The sequence below is a fragment of the Corythoichthys intestinalis genome, chromosome 7, assembly GCF_030265065.1.
Source record: "Corythoichthys intestinalis isolate RoL2023-P3 chromosome 7, ASM3026506v1, whole genome shotgun sequence".
Lineage (NCBI taxonomy): Eukaryota > Metazoa > Chordata > Actinopteri > Syngnathiformes > Syngnathidae > Corythoichthys > Corythoichthys intestinalis.
In genome coordinates this window covers 11,224,765-11,246,262 of record NC_080401.1, presented here as the reverse complement: position 1 = coordinate 11,246,262, position 21,498 = coordinate 11,224,765, and the positions used below count along the sequence as shown (strand labels likewise).

The 21,498-nt window shown below is 37.5% G+C and overlaps 1 protein-coding gene across 1 annotated transcript in view; it reads right to left on the bottom strand.

The window, feature by feature from the left end:
* Positions 1–21,498, bottom strand: part of atp11b (ATPase phospholipid transporting 11B) — a 107,838-nt gene that overhangs the window by 53,122 nt on the left and 33,218 nt on the right. Inside the window, exons 9-19 of the mRNA XM_057842338.1 lie at positions 21,392–21,473; positions 21,165–21,315; positions 18,273–18,470; positions 13,832–13,990; positions 13,566–13,753; positions 12,681–12,749; positions 12,118–12,191; positions 10,811–10,914; positions 7,584–7,765; positions 1,946–2,149; positions 1,662–1,815 (exon numbers count right to left, since the gene is read on the bottom strand). Coding sequence (XP_057698321.1) covers positions 1,662–1,815; positions 1,946–2,149; positions 7,584–7,765; positions 10,811–10,914; positions 12,118–12,191; positions 12,681–12,749; positions 13,566–13,753; positions 13,832–13,990; positions 18,273–18,470; positions 21,165–21,315; positions 21,392–21,473 — 1,565 coding nt within the window. The remainder of the gene's footprint in view (positions 1–1,661; positions 1,816–1,945; positions 2,150–7,583; positions 7,766–10,810; positions 10,915–12,117; positions 12,192–12,680; positions 12,750–13,565; positions 13,754–13,831; positions 13,991–18,272; positions 18,471–21,164; positions 21,316–21,391; positions 21,474–21,498) is intronic.

Below are 21,498 nucleotides of genomic sequence, written 5' to 3'. Positions count from 1 at the left end.
TTTACAGTCAAGATTGTTCTCAGCACTTTTATACAAAATTTCTTTAGATCAGTAAGAAGTAAGCACACAAATATTATGCACTAAAATTCAAGTTTATATAGCAAAATGAAAAAACGTAAAAAAATAAAAAATAAATAACACCTACATTTTTTGTTTCGGAGCATTAAATGTATTGAATCCAATTGAAAATTGTGTCCCTCGTTTCGAAAATCGTACTGAACCGTGACTAAACTGTATCGTTGCATCCATACTGTAAATATACACATCTTGACACTCTTCACCTTCAATCATCGGTTCAAACTCAGTTGTTGTTGAAGCTTTTGAAAGCTTAGGTTTAAAGACATTCTAAATATTCATCTTGCCTCCTCAGGTGTAGTTTTGGCTAAGCAAAGCAAAGGACCATCTCTAAGGTGCTAGTCACACAATCTGTTCGAAAAATAATTTGGGCGCATTAGGAAATTTTTTTGAAGGATTCTTGTTCTTTTCGTTCATTTTTGTTGTTTGTTTATTTGCTTTACAACTTTTACCCAACATACACAACATTTTAACGGCCACGTCTTTATTTTAAAGTTCAGAAATTTTGACATTAGGTGTTGAGGCAAAAATGGTAAAAAGTAACTAATAAATTACTTTTAAAGTAACAGTTACTTTGATAATAAAGTAATCAGTAAAGTAACTAGATTAATTTTTCGAGGCGTATTCAGTAATTAAATTACGTTTTCTAGTAATCTGTGACAACACTGTTGGTGCCTTAACAGATGTGTAAGTTCACAACCATACCATTGGCACGCACACAACTCTATACCAGGTGCTGACATTTGAACTTTGCGTCCATAATAATCCGGATGGTTCTTTTCCTTTTTGGCCCAGAAGACACAACAGCCACAATTTCCAAAAACAATTTGCAACGTGGACTCATCAGACCACAGAGCACGTTTCCACTTTGCATCAGTCCATCTTAGATGAGCTGAGGCCCAGAGAAGCCGACAGCCTTTCAGGGTGTTGTTGATCAATGACTCTTGCTTTGCATAGTTGAATTTTAAGTAGCACTTATGGATTTTATTTTATTTTCTCATGCAGTTATTCGCAGAGAGGTGTACCTCCCCTCATTTTTGATTGTGAATGACTGCAATTCAGGGAAGCTGCTTTTATATCCTATCATGTCACCCACCAGTTCCCAATTTGCCTGTTCACCTGCGGATGTTGCAAATAGGTGTTTGATGAGCATTCCTGAATTTTTCTCAATAATGTTTTGGCTACCAGTCCCAACTTTTATGAAATGCTTTAGCATTCTAAGTTAATGATTATTTGTTAAAAACAATCAAGTTTATCAGTCTGAACAATAAATATATTGTTTTTGTAAGATTTTCAATTACATTTAGGTTGAACTTGATTTGCAAGTAAAGGTATTCCGTTTTTATGTAAAAACAAACCATCCCAACTTCATTGAAATTGGGGTTGTATCTTGCGATTACACAACATCAAGACTGTCCGTATGAACGGTCGTGAAAAACTGGGCAGATAAATTGCTCAGTTTATGGCAGCCCAAAAGTCTTTTCTGCTACACAAGATTCTTAAAGGACATAATTAATCTAAAATGGAATAATAACATGCACAATTACAATTAATACAAAAACCCACAGAGCTAAAATGTTGCTCACCTTTGCTTTCTGCAGTGGGGCCATGCGGCAGCAAAGCACAGCTGTACAGTTTTTACAAACTTCCATGAAGAGCTTTTCATGTTCCCTCAATGCTAAAGATAAACTGGCTCCATCCACAACCAATCCATGCTGAATGACATGGTCCTCTTTTATCCTAGGGACAAATGTGGGCAAAGCAGAAATAAGCAGTTTTAAAGTTTTACTGTTGAACACAGCGTTACTATTAGAATTAGAAGGACCAAATAAGAGATGTGTTCTAATTACAAAGCAGACAACACAGTCACCTTCTAGCCAGTCTACGGAGCTGCTCAGCACACTCATTGTCAGAGCGCTGCTGCAGGAGCTCCAGGACGTTCATGGTCCTGTGGAAGTGACCACAGGACAGGCTGACGCTGACTGCCGTCTCATGTTTGTCGCCTGTCAGCACCCAAACTTTGATGCCTGCTAGGCGCAGAGCCTCAATTGTCTCCTGAACTTTGTCTTGAAGCCTGAAAGATTGAATCGATATCCTAGATAAGATGAATGACTTCGAGCTTGTTTCATTACACGGCTAACCTAATTTACATGTTAGTAATGAACAATGATCTGCCTTTGCCTAAATAAAAGTAACATTTCTAAATGTAAAGTTGATGCATAAACTTGATAATTATATTGACGGGTCACATCCATCATACACTGCGCCATGCCTTCAAGTAGGGGGCCTGCCCAAATCAAGAGGAGTTATTCTCAAACACACAACTGCAGCCATCTAACGCCGGATTTAGGTTGAAATAGTACAAAAGCTGTACAGCATACAAACAGGAAGGATTGTCTCAGGAGTGATTTGTTCGAGGATTCAAGGTAATTATTATATTTTTCATACCAAGCATGCATTTTGAAACGTTGTGAAAAAAATCTATGGGAGAAATTACTGCTACGGCATTGGCGTCATAGTTCGCAATATTTACATAAAATAAATGCTAACTACACGTTTTTTTTTTTGCTTTTAACCAAGAATCGAGACTGTTTTACATCCATATCTATAAACAATTCAGGGATTTAAGCATTTATTTACAAGAATTTCAACGTAAATTTTTTTTTGTGGTGACAAGGCGGCGCCACAATGACTACAAGACTAGCAGCACATTCGACATATTTACGTAAGATAAATGCTAACTGCCCATTTTTTTATTTATGCTTTTAACCAAGAATTGAGACTGTTTTATGTACGTGTCTATAACGAATTCAGGGGTTTAAGCATTTATTCACAACAATTTCAACGTAAAAAGCTCTTTGTGGTGACAAGGCGGCGCCACAGTGACTTAAAGACTAGCAGCACATTCGATGTATTTACGTAAAAAAGGCTGTTCGCCTTTTTTTTTTTTTTTTTTTGCTTTTCACCGAGAATTGAAACAGTTTTACGTTGAAATATTACAAAAGCTGTACAGCATACAAACAGGAAGGATTGTCTCAGGAGTGATTTGTTCGAGGATTCAAGGTAATTATTATATTTTTCGTACCAAGCATGCATTTTGAGACGTTGTGGAAAAAATCTATGGGAGAAATTACTGCTACGGCATTGGCGTCATAGTTCGCAATGTTTACTTAAAATAAATGCTAACTGCATTTTTTTTTTTTTTTTTTTGCTTTTAACCAAGAATTGAAACAGTTTTACGTTGAAATATTACAAAAGCTGTACAGCATACAAACAGGAAGGATTGTCTCAGGAGTGATTTGTTCGAGGATTCAAGGTAATTATTATATTTTTCGTACCAAGCATGCATTTTGAGACGTTGTGGAAAAAATCTATGGGAGAAATTACTGCTACGGCATTGGCGTCATAGTTCGCAATGTTTACTTAAAATAAATGCTAACTGCATTTTTTTTTTTTTTTTTTTTTTTGCTTTTAACCAAGAATCGAGACTGTTTTACGTCCATATCTATAAAGAATTCAGGGATTTAACATTTATTCACAAGAATTTTCAACGTAAAAAGCTCTTTGTGTTTCCACTCTGTCAGCTTTGACGGAGATAGGCCCCCTATTAATCGGGCCCGGGCACAGTGTTCCGTCAATATCATTATGAAGTCTATGGATGATGTGTTAATTTTTCCTTATTTGACATTCTAAGCATTTGTAATGGTGGGCAGATTGGAAATTTCACAATTGATCACATTAATTCCATTTTATTATAGATTTTTTAATCTATATTTTTTATCATAGATTTTCAACTCATCAATTGTATTTTGATGATTTAGAACAATGGAAATACCTGACTTGACTCTCTGTAGTCATGTGGTATAAACACATTATATAATTCATTGTCTTGGATTGAGTCCACTGACATGGAGTCAACTACTGCTGCAATGGTAAATCGAATAACTTGAGTAAGTCGATTAGGAAAACGCTTCAAATTCATTTTTGCTGCCTCGAAGATTCGTTTAATTAGAGTAGGGTTGCAATGGTTTTTAAAGTGTTTCCACCTTCTTATTTTTTTGGATAGGTAAAGTGCCCTCTAATGTTAAGTGAATATGACATAACTCATCTAACATGGCTGGATTGTACTTCGATCCCAATTTATTACATTTTTAAGCGCAGGTATTTTTAATCTATTGTTAAATGCATTTATTGCTCTTGTGAAATGAAAGTGCAATTCTGCATCGTTTGAAGAAAAACTGGAGAATTTTATTTTGTTTTCGCATTTAATACTCTTTTGAAAGTGCAAACTTAGCTAACTTTAGTTTTACATATCCTAAAATTGATTCTGCAACACATTAAATGTTCATAATCTGATTACTTGATTATTCGAACTAATTGATAGATTAATCGATTACTTAAATAATTGATAGCTGCAGCCTTAGAGTACACATTCTTTTTTAACAGCACAATACTTTGGAGAAGAAGGAACATGACTTCCAAAATACCAATATGTAAGAAAACCATTAACCTTTATCACTATTTCATGCATAACAAGGATCAAAATGAATGTGTGTGAGACCTGGTTGAAGTGTGTCATTAATGCAAATGGTCTTCAACCACCTAGCCACAACCCAGTACCAATCTGTGAGGCATACAGTGAAGAAAATAAGTATTTGAACACCCTGCTATTTTGCAAGTTCTCCCGCTTAGAAATCATGGAGGAGTCTAAAATTTCCATTGTAGGTGCATGTCCACTGTGAAAGAGAAAATCTAAAAAGAAAAATCCAGAGATCACAATGCATGATTTTTTTAAACAATTTATTTGTGTGATACAGCTCCAAACAAGTATTTGAACACCTGTCTATCAGCTAGAATTCTGACCCTGAAAGACCTGTTAGTCTGCCTATTAAAAGTCCACCTCCACTCCATGTACTGTATTATCCTGAACCAGATGCACTTGTTTGAAGTTGATAACAGCATAAAGACACCTGTGAGCTGTCCACCCCATACAATCAGTAAAAAACTTGTAACATGGGCAAGACCAAAGAGCTGTCCATTGACACCAGAGACAAAATTGTTCATCTCCACAAGGCTGGAAAGGGCTACAGAGCAGCTTGGTGAAAAAAGGTCCACTGTTGGAGCAATCATTAGAAAATGGAAGAAGCTAAACGTGACGGTCAATCTCAATGAGAATGGAGCCCCATGTAAGATATCACCTTGTGGGGTTTCAATGATCCTAATAAAGGTGAGGAATCAGCCCAGTACTACACGACAGGAGTTGATTAATGACTAGGCCTGTCGCGATAACAAATTTTAGTCTATTGTTATTGCGATATGCGATATTGCCGTTTATTTTTTAACCTATTCAAATATAGTGAAAATACATCCTAATAAATCACCTATTGAACACAAACTATATTAAATTATATCAAATTTTTCAAAATTGGTGTCATTTTGAATTTATTCTTAGTGTAGAATCTGAAGTATATGCGATTGCCTCCAGAAATCCGAAAATGACATGCTTTTATTTTTTAAATGTTCACCGGAGGTACGTTTGCTAAGCCACTAACCGTAAGCTTTATACTCAGTAAAAAAGAAACTAAAACAAAATGCACTTCTCTTTTGTCATGCATGTTATATCAGTAATAGTTTTTTTTTCTCTTTTGTTAGCAGTTTTCACGTTTGAAGTGACACCTTTTAACCGCAATTTTGCGTTGTGGAGAACACTGTCAATGTTTTATAGCAGACTAAAGTGGTTAGTACATTGTCTTTTTTCGATTAGCCTCAATGTAGCAATGCTAACATTTTACAATGTTTAATGTAGTTTTTCCTTATTTTGTTTGTCTGATCTTTAATTCCACGGCGTGTTGTTGGCCAATAAAATTGTGAAAGCTTCTGGAATCTCATATGTAATCAACACGCACATGTGCCGAGTGCACGCAGCACACGCATGCACATATGTATGGACGCACGCACTCGGCGATAAATCGCAGCCAGGAAAGTTTCCGCCCTCATTTTTATTTACCGTGCGATAATTTGACTTATTGCATATCGCGACAGGCTTATTAATGACCTGAAAAAAGCTGGGACCACCAGAAAATGAACCTAGAAACTATAAGAAAAACAAGACTTCTTTTAACAGACATTAACAGGACACACAATCCTACTTCAAGTATATGTTCATTGCAAGAAGCTGGCGACGAGCTTGCAAACTAAACATTGTTTTTTTTGGAAAGAAAATAGTCGTGCAACAATTAAATGATTAACTCGAGTAATTTGTTGGGGGGAAAAAAGCTGGCTTCGAATCAAATTTTGCTGCTTCGAGGATTTGTTTAGAATGTTGTTGAAAAGGTTTGTTTTGAAAGTGTTTCCATTTAGTTGTATTGATTTGGGTGGATATATTCCCCTCTAGTAGCTACAGATAATATGACATAACGCATCTAACATGGCAGGATGAAGCTGCTCCCTGTTAAGACCAATATCATATTGTACGTTTTTGTTAGCTAATATGAGTGTTTATGCAGTTAATTATTTTAAAAGTATATTGAGCAGTATTTTTGTGGGAATATTTGTCTGAACAATTTGTTAAGAGCATTGTGTAAAGAAAAAAAAAGTTACCATTTTATAGCACTTATGCTAGCGGACTTTTGCTATGCAAGTTAGCCAATTGTTCTTTTGTTTTTTAATTATTGCTCTTGTAAAATTTAAGTGCAATTCTGCATAGTTAAAAAAAAAAAAAAAACTCAGCAATTTATTTTGCGTTTGCTTTTAATGCTCTTTTAACAGTGCAATCTTATCAAACCTTTGTTTTACAGCTCCTAAAATTATTTATTTATTTATTTATTATTTCTTAAATGTTCCTAATCTGATTACTCGATTATGTGAACTAACTGATAGATTAATCGATTACATAAATAATCTATAGCTGCAGCCCTAAAAAAAGCATGAGCAGGAAGGGTTGTCACCTGAACAAATGCCAAGTGCACTGAAAGCATCATGCTTAGTGGCTAAACGTATTGTTAAGGCTAAGATCCATTCAGTATTGGAGAAGTCGTAAGAGCTGATCCTGTGAGCCACCAAGGATAATTGCAGTAAACTTTCTAGAGAGAATTAAATTAAAAAAGGTAGACCAGGTGCTTTTCTGGGCTCGTACCATCACCAGGGGCATTATGGAGATTGAGAAAAAAATCTTGGATAGAATTAAAAAGTCAGCATCATTCAGAAAATAATTTAGTGTGACAGCCCTCCTTGTAGAAAAGGTCCCACTGATTCAATGTTATGGTATGGTGTATTTTTAATGCACTGAAAATTATGTGTCTACCAGAGGCAGAGCAAAAGCTAAATGGCAACCGAAAGGACATTCTGAGCATTTTCAACAGATACCATCTTGCAAACCAAGTAAAAGGGCATCAAATGTGTTTTAAAAATAATAATGGAGGGGAAAAAAATAGGTCACTGATAGGTAGTAGCTGTGGTAACACACAGCGTGTATGTAACAATATCTTTAATTTAAATAATATTCTTACTTGTCTTCCACCCCTGTTGCCCCAAGGACTTGTAGGTCTTTTTCAATGTAACTGAAGGCCTCTTGTAGTCTCTCCTCCCTCTGCTGCAACGCAGTGCGGGCACTTTTCAAAAACTTGTCCACTTCAATATACTCCTGTGGACTGAAGTGCCGACATGCCACCACCAAGGTCCGTAACCCTCTCTGCAGTAGAATGAGACAAAAGTTACAACAATAAAGAAGATGACGCTACAGGCCTGTACGCTAAGCTTTTTCATCAGCAGCACAGGTGCTCGAAAATTTAAAAAATTAGGAGCACAGAAAAAAATAAATAAATTAGGAGCACAATTTTCTTTTTGATAGCTAATAGTGCACTTTTATTATAGACACCAAATACTGTACACATACGGTACCTAAAGACAAAAAACTTTGCTGTCCCATTTCTTATAGTCAAGTCGCTGAGCATGCTTGGTTAAATTCATCCAGCAGGCTGCCTCTTTTGGAGCTCCTGATTCCAGCTGATATACTGTAAGCAGCACCATCAGGTCTACTACTAATACTCACCAACCAAACTCACCAATCTTGGCCACAATTTAATCAAAATTGTGGATTTACAGTACCACAAAAATGAGAACTGTAACCTGATAGAAGTTCACATGCAGGAGTTTTAATTCATTTTTCTAAATATTGGTACACTAAAAAATGCATAGTTTTGAGTATGGCAGTAGTCAGAGAGGTCTAAACCTTTTGGAATTTCTCACATTTCTGCATAAAATCACCATCAAATGTGATCTGATCTTTGTCAAAATCACACAGATGAAAAAAAACTGTCTGCTTTGACAAAAACCACACAGACATTCATAGGTTTTCATATTTCAACGAGGATAGGATGCAAACAATGACAGTAGGGGGAAAAATAAGTAAGTGAACCATCAAATGTAATTACCCCACCCCCCTTGGCAGCAACAAGTTCAATAAGTTAAACCAGACGCTTCCTGTAGCGGCATATCAGTCTGGGACATCAATCAAGCCTAATCTTGTCCCATTCTTCTCTACAAGACTGCTGTAGTTCAGTCAGATTCCTTGGATGTTTGGCATGAATCGTTGTGTTTAGGTCATGCCACAGCATCTCAATGGCGTTTAAGTCTGGACTTTGACTCTGCCACTCCAGAACGTGTATTTTGTTCTTCTGAAACCATTCTGAGTTGATTTACTTCTGTGTTTTGGATCATTGTCTTGTTGGAGCATCCATCCTCTTTTTAGCTTCAACTGTCTGACAGACGGCTTCAGGTTTTCCTGCAAAACACCCTGATAAATTTTTGACTTCATTCTTTCATTAATGATTGCAAGTTGTCCAGGCCCCGAGGCAGGGAAACAGCCCCAAATCATGATGCTCCCTCCACCATGCTTTACGGTGGGGATGAGGTGTTGATGTTGGTGAGCTGTTCCAATTTTCCTCCACACATGACATTGTGTGTTACACCCAAACAATTCACCTTTGGTTTCAGCAGTCCACAAAATATTTTGCCAAAACGCCCGTGGAGTGTCCAAGTGCCCTTTTGCGAACATTAAACAAGCAACAATGTTATTTTAGACAGCAGTGGCGTACTCTGTGGAGTCCTACAATGAACACCATGGCCATAGTTTTACATATAGTTGATGTGCGCACAGAGATATTGGACGGTGCCAATGATTTCTGTAAGTCTTTGGCAGACACTCTAGGGTTCTTATTTACCTCTCTGAGTATTCTGCGCTGAACTCTTGGTGTCAGGTTTGGTGGACGGCCACTCCTTGGGAGAGAAGCATCAGTGCCAAACTCTGTCCATTTGTAGACAGATTCTCTGACTGTCGACTGATGAACATTTAGACTTTTAGAGATGTTTTTTTGTATCCCATTTTTAATCAACAATCCTTGCTCGCAGATCTTCAGACAGCTGATGGAGATGCACATCAGAGAATGCATCTCATCAAGAAAATTCTTACCAGGTGTGTGTTTTATAGTGGGCAGGGCAGTTTTAAACCATTCATTAGTGATTGGGCACACACATGACTTAAACTGTTTGGTAAAAATTGGTTTGCAAGTCTCCTTATGCAGATGGTTCACTTACTTATTTGTCCCCCTTCTGTCATTGTTTGGATGTTATCCTCATCAAAATATGAAAACCTCTAAATGTTTGGGTGTTTTAGTTAAAGCAGACTTTTTTCATCTGTGTGATTTTGCCAAAGATCCGATTACATTCGATGGTGATTTTATGCAGAAATGTGAGAAATTCCAAAAGGGTCAGATACTTTTACATACCTCAGTACTTATTCAGATTTGTGGAAAAATGAGAACTTTAACCTACAATCTACTAAAACTAAGACGTGACAGCACATGTAATGCACATGTAGATGCAACCCCCCCCCCCTTTTTTTTTTTTTTTTTAAATCAAGCGACTTTCATTTTTAAATGCTGACATTGGTGGCATAATATATTTTAGCGTGTTGAGAGTTTTTTTTTTTTTTTAAGAGTTGGGAACAACGCGAGCACACCGCTCGGTCAGAATTCATTAAGCGTAATGCCTGTATTAGGAGGGTGCGCTAATTTTAAGGTCCGCTCATTTGAACACGGGAACACAAATGTATGCTGGCATGACCGCAGTTTTCTTCTGCTATTTGCAATGTTCATAGAACATATGATTGTCTTCTTGCGTTAGCCAAGGGATAGTTTAAGCCAATCTGATTGGAATTTTTGTAAATCTTGCTAGCAGTGTCGCTGCTAACACTGGCTGTCGGCATATCTTTGGAATCAATAATGTCAGATCAGGAATGTCACATTTCTCTCGCCAATTTCCTCTCAAAGCACTTATATTTTACAGAAGCAAAATGCGAATTAGAAGGGGTAAAATCTGTGCTCGCGCTCATGCTTCCATTCTTTTTTCTATACTCGCAACAAATTATTTTTAAGCACAAATGCGAGGAAAACGCTTGCACTGTACAGCCCTGCAGGAGCAACAGAAACAGTGCAAGGAATCAAAGACCAACAGAAGAGCAGGTTATCAATGACTGAGACCAATTTCACTGCTCCCCTGCTGAGATGCCACCCGCTTACAATTATTTTGAGCAAGGTAATATAAATATGTTACGTACAATATTTTTTTCTTTGGTGTGGAGTCACATTCTAAGTACCTACTGAGCGCGAATATAAAAATGAAATGGTACATATGGATGTAAAAATCAGTAGATAAATAATTAGCCTGTATTACTCACCAAGGCAAACTCGTCTACATGGACTCTCGTCTTTTCTATCTCACCACTAGATGCGAAAGGAAGAACGGATGACTCTGCTCCCTTGGTAAACAGCACTTTGCCACCTCAAGAGTCAAAGAAAAGATAGGTACACAAATAAACATTTCCTTCATGAAATAAATATCGGGTGATCTCTCAATTATCACTGTTAATAGAGACCAGAACCGACCGCGTAGTGGGAACGTGGAAGTAAGTGGAAAAACCGTACTGTCAACCCCCCCCCCCCCCCCCCCCATTTTTTAACATACATTTCTTGTGTACCGTATTTTCTGCTCTATAAGGTGCACCTAAAAGCCTTCAATTGTCTCAAAAACCAACAATGCACCTTATAATCTAATGTGCCTTATATATACTGTAGGTCAATATTGGTTAATTATGGCATGACATTCCTTTTAGCGCAGCTCCATCTAGTGGATACATAACGCAACACCAACCCCTACTACTACTACTGCTACTACTACTACTACTACTACTGCGCCTTATAATGCGGTGTGCCCGATATATGAAAAACATTCTAAAATAGGTCGTTCCTTCAACGAGCGCCTTATAGACTGGTGGGCCTAAGTGCGGAGAATATGGTATGTATAATATCAATTAAGTGTATATAAAACCCTATAAATGCAAATGTTGTCATTCAGACATTAAAGAATAGTTTGAAACTTGTAAATAGAATATTAATAAAGTAAATGACATACATAAAATAATATATGAATATAAATACGAACTTTACGTTCATTCTCACACTCTCATGATATGTGTGTATACATGTGTGTAAGTGTACATACATACTTAGATATCAATAAAGTGTACATAAATGTTCTTAGAAAATCCGCCAAGTGGAGGCCGAGCTTTTTTTTCCTGTTTTTTGGGTGTGTTCAATGTATTGATTCAGATTTAACAGCATTAGAAAGAGATCCATATAAGATAGGTATTTTCCTTTTTGCCTCCAAGTATAATTCAAAAAAAACAAAACTGATTTTATATATTATTTGATATTTGATTTTAATAAATTGTTTTTAAGCACTGGAAATGTAATAATTATGAGATATATAAAAGAAAATGATTTGTACAAGTATACATGAATATATCTTCATTTTTAAATGAAGTACTGTATTGATTTATTTTTAATTGAAAAAAAGTCCACGATGGACTGAGGGTGCAAAGTTTGAAATGTGATAAAGCGAGGGATCACTTTATTTACTTCTTAAAATAAAAAAGACAATTTTTTTCCAGAATGTCCATGATTTCACCAGCACAAAAAATGATACCTGACGGAGTCTCTAGTATGACGCTCATTCTTCTGCGATTTGCATCAAACTCTAACACATGGAGCAATTTATATCTGGAATGTAAGAAAAAAAGTAATTGTAATTTTCTCACACTAGAAAGATACAGTAAAGCTAAAAAAAAAAAAAAGAAAAAAGTGTGCACTAATTTAATCCCTAAACACCTTAAAATGTGAAAAGCATGTACAATTTTATGCTATTGTCTGTTGGTCTTTCAAATAAATGCCAATAAAAGACATTTGACTTTCTGTGTTTGAGACAAAATGTGGAAAATTCCAAGAGGCAGGAATACTTTTGGAAGCAGCTGTATATTCAATTTATTAAACGGGTTAGTTTGAATAATCATTTAACACAAGTGTATATAAATTAACACAATGCAAAATGATTGTAAACTGTTGACTATAATATTAACTATCAAAATAACTAAAAATGATTGAATACAGCACATTAAGAAACGATATCCAAATGAGAAGACAACAACTAAAACGAGTCTTTATAAATCATTTTGTGAAAACTTAAGGGATGCAAGGTTGCAATCAACTTACTTTTCTGGTTTGCCGAATGTTTTTATTTCCATTGTATCACCTCTGATACCAGTGAACGTCACACCAAGTCTAAGGATAAAAAACAACAGTGACTGCTACAATTTGGAGTTGACTGCAATTGGCCTAACGCTACAAGTAGGATTGGGCAACGTTTGAATCTGAACTGTTCTGATTCTACATTTCAATTACGGTTCCAATGATTCTCCATTCAGATTCTTTTAATAAGCAGGGTAAAAAAAAAATGCACAGTTTATATTAACTTCTCGATTATTTTTTGAATTATATTAACTCTTGTGTGCAAGGCTTGAGAGTGGATAGGACACTGAATTGGTGAGTGGGAGGGGAGTTGCAGCACGTCACGAGTGACACAACCAGACACTGCTACGATGCATAAACATAAAATGTCACAACCCTCTGACGAAGGCGGAAGTGTTCGCCGAAACATGTCAGGTAAATAAACCACCTACTATTGCCTGGGATAAAAGAAAAGTTTTGACGAAAAAAATGTCACATATTGTGAACATGTGACAAAAACTATTGCCCATTTTCATCTCATTCTCACCTCGTCAGACGATAACTGGCATTAGGCTCGTTATGTTTTAGTCTCCCAAAACATGTTTTTAGCTCGTTATCATCTATTGTAGTGTTCGTTACCGAAAAATTTACGTTATCGTCATCGTTGAAGAAAACAACACTGGCTAGAGGTGTCAATGCATTTCCCACCGATGTATTTCTATTTAGTTGGATAAACTATTTTAAAATCCAAAAGATTTTATGTTTAATTTCTGGATCAAGATTAAACCGGAGTTCAATATAAAAATAGTTTTGCTGTTGGACAAGTTGCTGGTTTTTAGTTTTTAATAAACATGAAAATTTAAACTTTACCTTTTTGCTGCTTCTACTAAAGCTTTCTCATCTGGTGAAGAAGCATAATATTCCATTTCATTAGATGAAAATCCATTAACATGCGAAAATGGGTCTGCAGCCCCAGAGAGGCAGTCTGGTTGGTCATAGCTGATCTGGACTGTATGACACAGTGACACTGCTTTGAGAAATAACAATTCATCTCCAACCTAAATTGCCAAAAAGACAATGTGGATTTTTAGATTTGAAATTCAATGGAAATATTTTTCTGAAAGAGTGGAGATTACCAAAGTAGGTGCAGAGTCATCTGGTGAATCATCAGTTCGACCCTCTGGCACTAGTTTGCCATTAACTTCTTGATATTTGATTCCGCTGATCGAACACTCCCGGAATTGCATTTCATTTTCTGTTAATGTGCCAGTCTTATCAGTAAACACATATTCCACCTGTCAAGCAGAAAATTGCAGGTTTTCATGCATTCAGCGTTGCTGTATACAGGACTAATTTTAGTATACTACACCCTTGCGCAAAAGTAGGATTATGATTCTTCCAAGTAAATTGATAAGTCAACAACAAAGTCAAATTAAAAACACTGTAGCTTGTTCGCAAAAACGCATTAACTACATTTACATTCATTTATTAATTCATTCATTTTCCAAGCCACATATCTCAGATGAAATCAGTGATGTTCAGTGCTTTACAGTTTAGTTTCCAAAATATGTTCATATTATTCATACAGTGGTACAGCTACTTACAAACTTCTCTATAGAGAGAATTTTCAGGTTGCGGCACACCTCAATGGGAAAATATTGCCCCTTGTTATGATAGAATTTCAGGTTACGAGAGACAAAAATACAGTATGGGTTGCTGTGGCTAATCCTACTGCTGCCTGCTACCTACTGCTATTGTATGTGTATATCCCAGTGTCCTCTTCACCCGCCTGAGATGCCATAGGTGTTCCGACAGCTTTACGTGAGTGTATAGACAAGTTTCCAAGGTGCTTCCGTTTTACTTCCGCATTTCTACTCACAACCTCCGTTTTACAATTTCTCCATCCAAAACAACAGTCAAGCTGGAGTACCATGACTCATCAAAATCCCTTAAAATTGACAATTTGGAAATACCGCAACCATCTGCCGTCATCACGACGGAGGACAACATGTTCATGAAGGTAGATGTGGAACCAAGCTCGTGCCACAACAAAGACTGGCTGTTTTTGTAGCCATGTTGCCGCTATGTTATGGAAGGTATGTTCTTCCTATCCGTGCATCTTCATGTGTCTGGTGCTCAATAAATTCAGAAGCTAAAATCTTGCATATGAGACGACTTGTTGCCTTTGATTTTGTTATTACGATAATCATTGTAATTATGATGATCTTTAATATTATTTACGACAACTACTGTACTGCTTTGGCTTCTCGCCTGTTGCAAATCAGTACGTGTAGATGGCACAAGTTTTTTGTTTGTTTGTTTGCAGGTGGAAAACGCTGTTAGGTAAGGGAAGACAAGTTGATGTGCCTCACAACAACACTTACTGTACGTTGATGGACATATATCGAGACTATGTGCGTTCTACCTGGGGGCGGCCGAGAGGCTGGGGCTGGGAGACGGTGGTTAGCCTCGCGGCGGACCGTCAGCTGGATCCCGTGACCCAACTACGAGCTTTTTAACTGCAGCAACTTTAAGATACACGATTGGAGTTGGAATTACTGAGGACAGCGTGAGAAAGCCCGTCTGGAGGCTGCCGAGGGTCTCCGTAGTGTCGGGGGAAAGTTTGGCGAGCCTCTCTTAAGCTGCTCCAGAGCTCTGCTGTCTGATATCACATTCTCGTATGCTATTTTTCTAATAATTCTAAAAAATGTGATTCATTGACCTGTTTTACAAATGCCCCAATCGTTTTAAATAAAACAAGAAATGGAGTCATGTTGTCCAAATGTTTTATTGCGATATACACTCACTTTATTAGGTACACCATGCTAGTAAATGGTGTTATACAGCGCTTTTCCACCTTTCAAAACGGGTTGGACCCCTTTTGCCTTCAGAACTGCCTCAATTCTTTGTGGCATAGATTCAACAAGGTGCTGGAAGCATTCCTCAGAGAGTTTGGTCCATATTGACATGATGGCATCACACAGCTGGTGCAGATTTGTCGGCTGCACAGCCATGATGCGAATCTCCTGTTCCACCACATCCCAAAGATGCTCTATTGGATTGAGATCCGGTGACTGTGGATGCCATTTGAGTACAGTGAACTCATTGTCATGTTCAAGAAACCAGTCTGAGATGATTCCAGCTTGATGACATGGCGCATTATCCTGCTGAAAGTAGCCATCAGAAGTTGGGTACATTGTGGTCATAAAGGGATGGACATGGTCAGCAACAATACTCAGGTAGGCTGTGGCGTGCCAACGATGCTCAATTGGTACCAAGGGGCCCAAAGAGTGCCAAGAAAATATTCCCCACACCATTACACCACCAGCCTGAACCGCTGATACAAGGCAGGATGGATCCATGCTTTCATGTTGTTGACGCCAAATTCTGACCCTACCATCAGAATGTCGAGCAGAAATCAGACCAGACAACGTTTTTCCAATCTACTATTGTCCAATTTCGATGAGCTTGTGCAAATTGTAGCTTAAGTTTCCTGTTCTTAGCTGAAAGGAGTGGCACCCGGCGTGGTCTTCTGCTGCTGTAGCCCATCTGCCTCAAAGTTCGACGTACTGTGCGTTCAGAGATGCTCTTCTGCCTACCTTGGTTGTAACGGGTGGTTATTTGAGTCACTGTTGCCTTTCTATCAGCTCAAACCAGTCTGGCCATTCTCCTCTGACCTCTGGCATCAACAAGGCATTTCCGAACAGAACTGCCGCTCACTGGATATTTTTTCTTTTTCGGACCATTCTCTGTAAACCCTAGAGTTGATTGTGTGTGAAAATCCCAGTAGATCAGCAGTTTCTGACATATTCAGACCAGCCCTTCTGGCACCAACAACCATGCCACGTTCAAAGTCACTCAAATCACCTTTCTTCCCCATACTGATGCTCGGTTTGAACTGCAGGAGATTGTCTTAAACCATGTCTACATGCCTAAATGCACTGAGTTGCTGCCATGTGATTGGCTGATTAGAAATTAAGTGTTAAGGACAGGTGTACCTATATATTATATTATATATTAGGGCTGTCAAAATTATCGCGTTAACGCGCGGTAATTATTTTTTTTAATTAATCACGTTAAAATATTTAATGCAATTAATGCACATGTCCCGCTCAGACAGTATTCTGCCTTTTGGTAAGTTTTACAGCAGGCTTTTTGTGCTGTCTAACAGCGAACTCTTGTGGTCGCTTTGCGACATGGTTTATTTTTTTTCTTGCCAGTTCAACGACGTCTCGGGCTGACGCCTACGTTGTAATGTTGTGCTTATGTGATCCTTGGACAAGATTTGTCCGTAAGTATGGTTGTTGTAAAGAATGTACATATTATGTTAGTAAGCGAAATGTTCTATTTTTTGTATGAGACGCTTTTTGTTTATGTTTAGTGAACCTGTATAGCGTGCTAAGCTAACGTTGTTGCTAATGCAATGCTTGTGTACTTTTTTTGTTGTAGTTTTACGACGGTCTAAAGAGGACAATGGTTTGAGGCTATTTTATTAATAAATCAGATGAAAAAGGGAGAAGTCTGATTATTAAGGCGTCATTCACTAATTGTCTAGCTTTGGAAAAAGTAGACGCTTCGGAGTGAGGACAGCATAGACAGATTTAAATGACAGAGTGAAATGCCCACTACAGTCCTTATGTACCGTATGTTGAATGTACAGTGGGGAGAACAAGTATTTGATACACTGCCAATGGGTTTTCCCATTGGCAGTGTATCAAATACATGTTCTCCCCACTGTATATATCCATCTTGTGTCTTATCTTTCAATTCCAACAATTTATTTTACAGAATATATATATAATTTACAGAAAAATATGCCGTATTTTATAGATGGTTTGAATTGCGATTAATTACGATTAATTAATTTTTAAGCTGTAATTAACTCGATTAAAATTTTTAATCGTTTGACAGCCCTAATATATATATATATATATATATATATATATATATATATATATATATATATATATATATATATATATATATATATATATATATATATATAGGCACTTCCAGGAGTTCAGGCACAGCACAGAAAGTCTCGGAGTCTCATCTACATTGTGCTGAATCCATTTTTGGAGATTCCTTGGGTTCCTCTGATTTGATTTTGCAGTTTTAACTTCGTCAACACACTGCTTACTTCAACCGCAAATCATGTTGTTCTTTCTAGACCGGATGTTTGGAGCAGAAATTTTCCAAGACTGCGCCAGCCATGTTTCGCTCAGGAAACTTGTCTACTAACTTTTATTCTTAGTTTTTTTACAATATGCACAACTCTCATTTTATGTTAATTGTGCAAAAATCTAATTGCAACATGCATTTGTGACACGTTTTGATACATTTTAATGTTTAATAAAAGATTTAAGTCTAAATTTGGGGGGGCATAGAACAGACTAGGGCATTTACAAGGAAAACGCGTCTCCACTTATGGAATTTTCAGGTTACGAGACTACTTCCAGAACCAATTAATTTAATAAGTAGAGGTACCACTGTATTTAGCCTACTTTAGTGATTAAGTTCACATTTGATTCAATTTTCATTTCATTTAACTCAATCTTGAGCACTTCTATTACATACCTGTCCAAGTTCTTCGTTAAGGTCTGAGGTGTTGACCTGAGCTTTCTGGTCACTCTCCACATGGTAAAGGTCTAAATCCCATCCTATGAAAAAGGAGCCAAGGAACTTCTGCATTTCCACAGTAACATAAAGTGAGATGGGAATGATGAAATTGTAGAGAACCAGGAATGCCAGGAAGTCCGAGATGAATTTCAAGATCTGTAGAATGTAAATTAGGACAATGTGTTTCATTGAGGTTAATATGGCATTCAGTAATTAACATTGGAACTTTAGTATAAGTCTGATTTAGATTACAAAATGAGAATAGATTTAATTTTTTTTTTACTTTTCATCACAGACTTCAAAATATATTGACGGGACACGGGGCGCTGACACTGTGCCACGCCTTCGGGTGCCCACACCTAGCATCAAGATGAGTTATTCTCAAACACACACACACAGGGATCTAACGCTGGATTTAGGTTGAAAAAGTACAAAAGCTGTACCGCATGAAAACAGGGAGGATTGTCTCAGGAGTGATTTGTTCGAGGATTTAAGGTAATTATTATATTTTTGTACCATGCATGCATTTTGAAACGTTGTGAAAAAAATCATTGGGAGAAATTAGCCGCTACAGCATTGGCGTCCTACTTCGCAATATTTACCCATGTTGACAATTACAGGCCTCTCTAATATTTTCAAGTGCAAGTTCTCCCACTTGAAAATATTAGAGAGGCCTGTAATTGTCAACATGGGTAAACCTCAACCATGAGAGACAGAGTGTGGAAAAAAAACAGAAAATCTCATTGTTTGATTTTTAAAGAATTTATTTGCAAATCATGGTGGAAAATAAGTATTTGGTCAATACCAAAAGTTCATTTCAATACTTTGTTATGTACCCTTTGTTGGCAATAATGGAGGCCAAACGTTTTCTCTAACTCTTCACAAGCTTTTCACACACTGTTGCTGGTATTTTGGCCCATTCCTCCATGCAGATCTCCTCTAGAGCAGTGATGTTTTGGGGCTGTCGTTGGGCAACACAGACTTTCAACTCCCTCGTCCCTCCACAGATTTTCTATGGGGTTGAGATCTGGAGACTGGCTAGGCCACTCCAGGACCTTGAAATGCTTCTTACGAAGCCACTCCTTTGTTGCCCTGTCTGTGTGTTTGGGATCATTGTCATTCTGAAAGACGCAGCCACGTCTCATCTTCAGTGCCCTTGCTGATGGAAGGAGATTTTCACTCAAAATCCCTTGATACATGGCCCCAATCATTCTTTCCTTTACACAGATCAGTCGTCCTGGTCCCTTTGCAGAAAAACAGCCCCAAAGCATGATGTTTCCACCCCCATGCTTCACAGTGGGTATGGTGTTCTTCGGATACAATTAAGTATTCTTTCTCCTCCAAACACGAGAACCTGTGTTTCTACCAAAAAGTTCTATTTTGGCTTTATCTGACCATAACACATTCTCCCAGTCCTCTTCTGGATCATACAAATGCTCTCTAGCGAACCGCAGACAGGCCTGGACGTGTACTTTCTTCAGCAGGGGGACACGTCTGGGAGTGCAAGATTTGAGTCCCTGGCGGCGCATTGTGTTACTGATAGTAGCCTTTGTGACTGTGGTCCCAGCTCTCTGTAGGTCATTCACTAGGTCCCCCTGTGTGGTCCTGGGATTTTTGCTCACTGTTCTTGTTATCATTTTGACGCCACGGGGTGAGATCTTGCATGTAGCCCCAGATCGAGGGTATCATCAGGTATTATCAGTGGTCTTGTATGTCTTCCATTATCTAATAATTGCTCCCACAGTGGATTTCTTTACACCAAGTGTTTTACCTATTGCAGATTCAGTCTTCTCAGCCTGGTGCAGGTCTACAATTTTGTCTCTGGTGTCCTTCGACAACTCTTTGGTCTTGGCCATAGTGGAGTTTGGAGTGTGACTGCTTGTGGACAGGTGTCATTTATACCGATAATGAGTTAAAACAGGTGCCATTAATAAAGGTAACGAGTGAAGCCTCGTTAGACCTCGTTAGAAGAAGTTAGACCTCTTTGACAGCCAGAAATCTTGCTTGTTTGTAGGTGACCAAATACTTATTTTCCACTCTAAATCAAACAATGTGATTGTATGTTTTTTTTTCACATTTTCTCTCATGGTTGAGGTTTACCCATGTTGACAATTGCAGGCCTCTCTAATCTTTTCAAGTAGGAGAACTTGCACAATTGGTGGTTGACTAAATACTTATTTGCCCCAATGTATTTACGTAAAATAAATGCTAACTGCCAGGTTTTTTGCTTTTAACCAAGAATCAAGACAGTTTTATGTCCATATCTATAAAGAATTTAGGGATTTAAGCATTTATTTACAAGAATTTTCAACGTAAAAAGCTCTTTGTCCGTGTTTCCACTTGGTCAGGTTTGACGGAGATAGGCCCCCTATGAATCGGCTCTGTGTCCTGTCAATATATTATGAAGTCTATGCTTTTCATAATACAAAGTACAGTTGGAATGCCCACTTAAACCTCAGCACAATGTTTTACGGACACAAACAACACATCACAAATCGAAAGTTAATTATATCCTCTACCTTTCACCTTTGCCGTTTCATTTAAAATTATACACCAATCAGCTCGTATGGGCCGAAATTCAAAGTGATACAGTATTCTGGGTTTTTAACATTTTTGCTTTTGCTGTAAAATTTAAAAAACTATGCATTAATCAAAAAAATTTAACTTTTTTTGTTGTTTAATTATTCTTTTTTTGACTATTCGCTTTTCTTTTATCTAACCTGCGAATATTTTCAATTGCAGTCGATGGTTGCCAAGAGGAAAGCAATACAAAACAGTTGCATATTTAACTGATAATAGTAACTTTAACATCTTATTCACTCCTGTATGATGAAGATCTAGGTAACATACCGGGCTGCTGTTTTTCTCTTGATCAGTCTTTTGGTTGTAGAAAGGCTCGTCCCATTTCTCTTCAGCTTGCCAGGCATACTTCAGAATGGTACTGAGGACTGCCTCGGAGAGCAGGATCCCAAGGTAGATGATTAAGAAGGTATTCATAGATCTGATGAGAAGATGTATTTAAAACAACACATCTATTTCTGACTAAATCACGGTAGCTTAAGAATGAAAATGCCCACTTCTCAACTGCAGATCGTTTCTGGGACTTGCATTTATAGTTGAGTGCCATTTTTGACTCCATCCCCGTATAAACTGCAACACCTAGAACACATAAGTAGTTGAATAA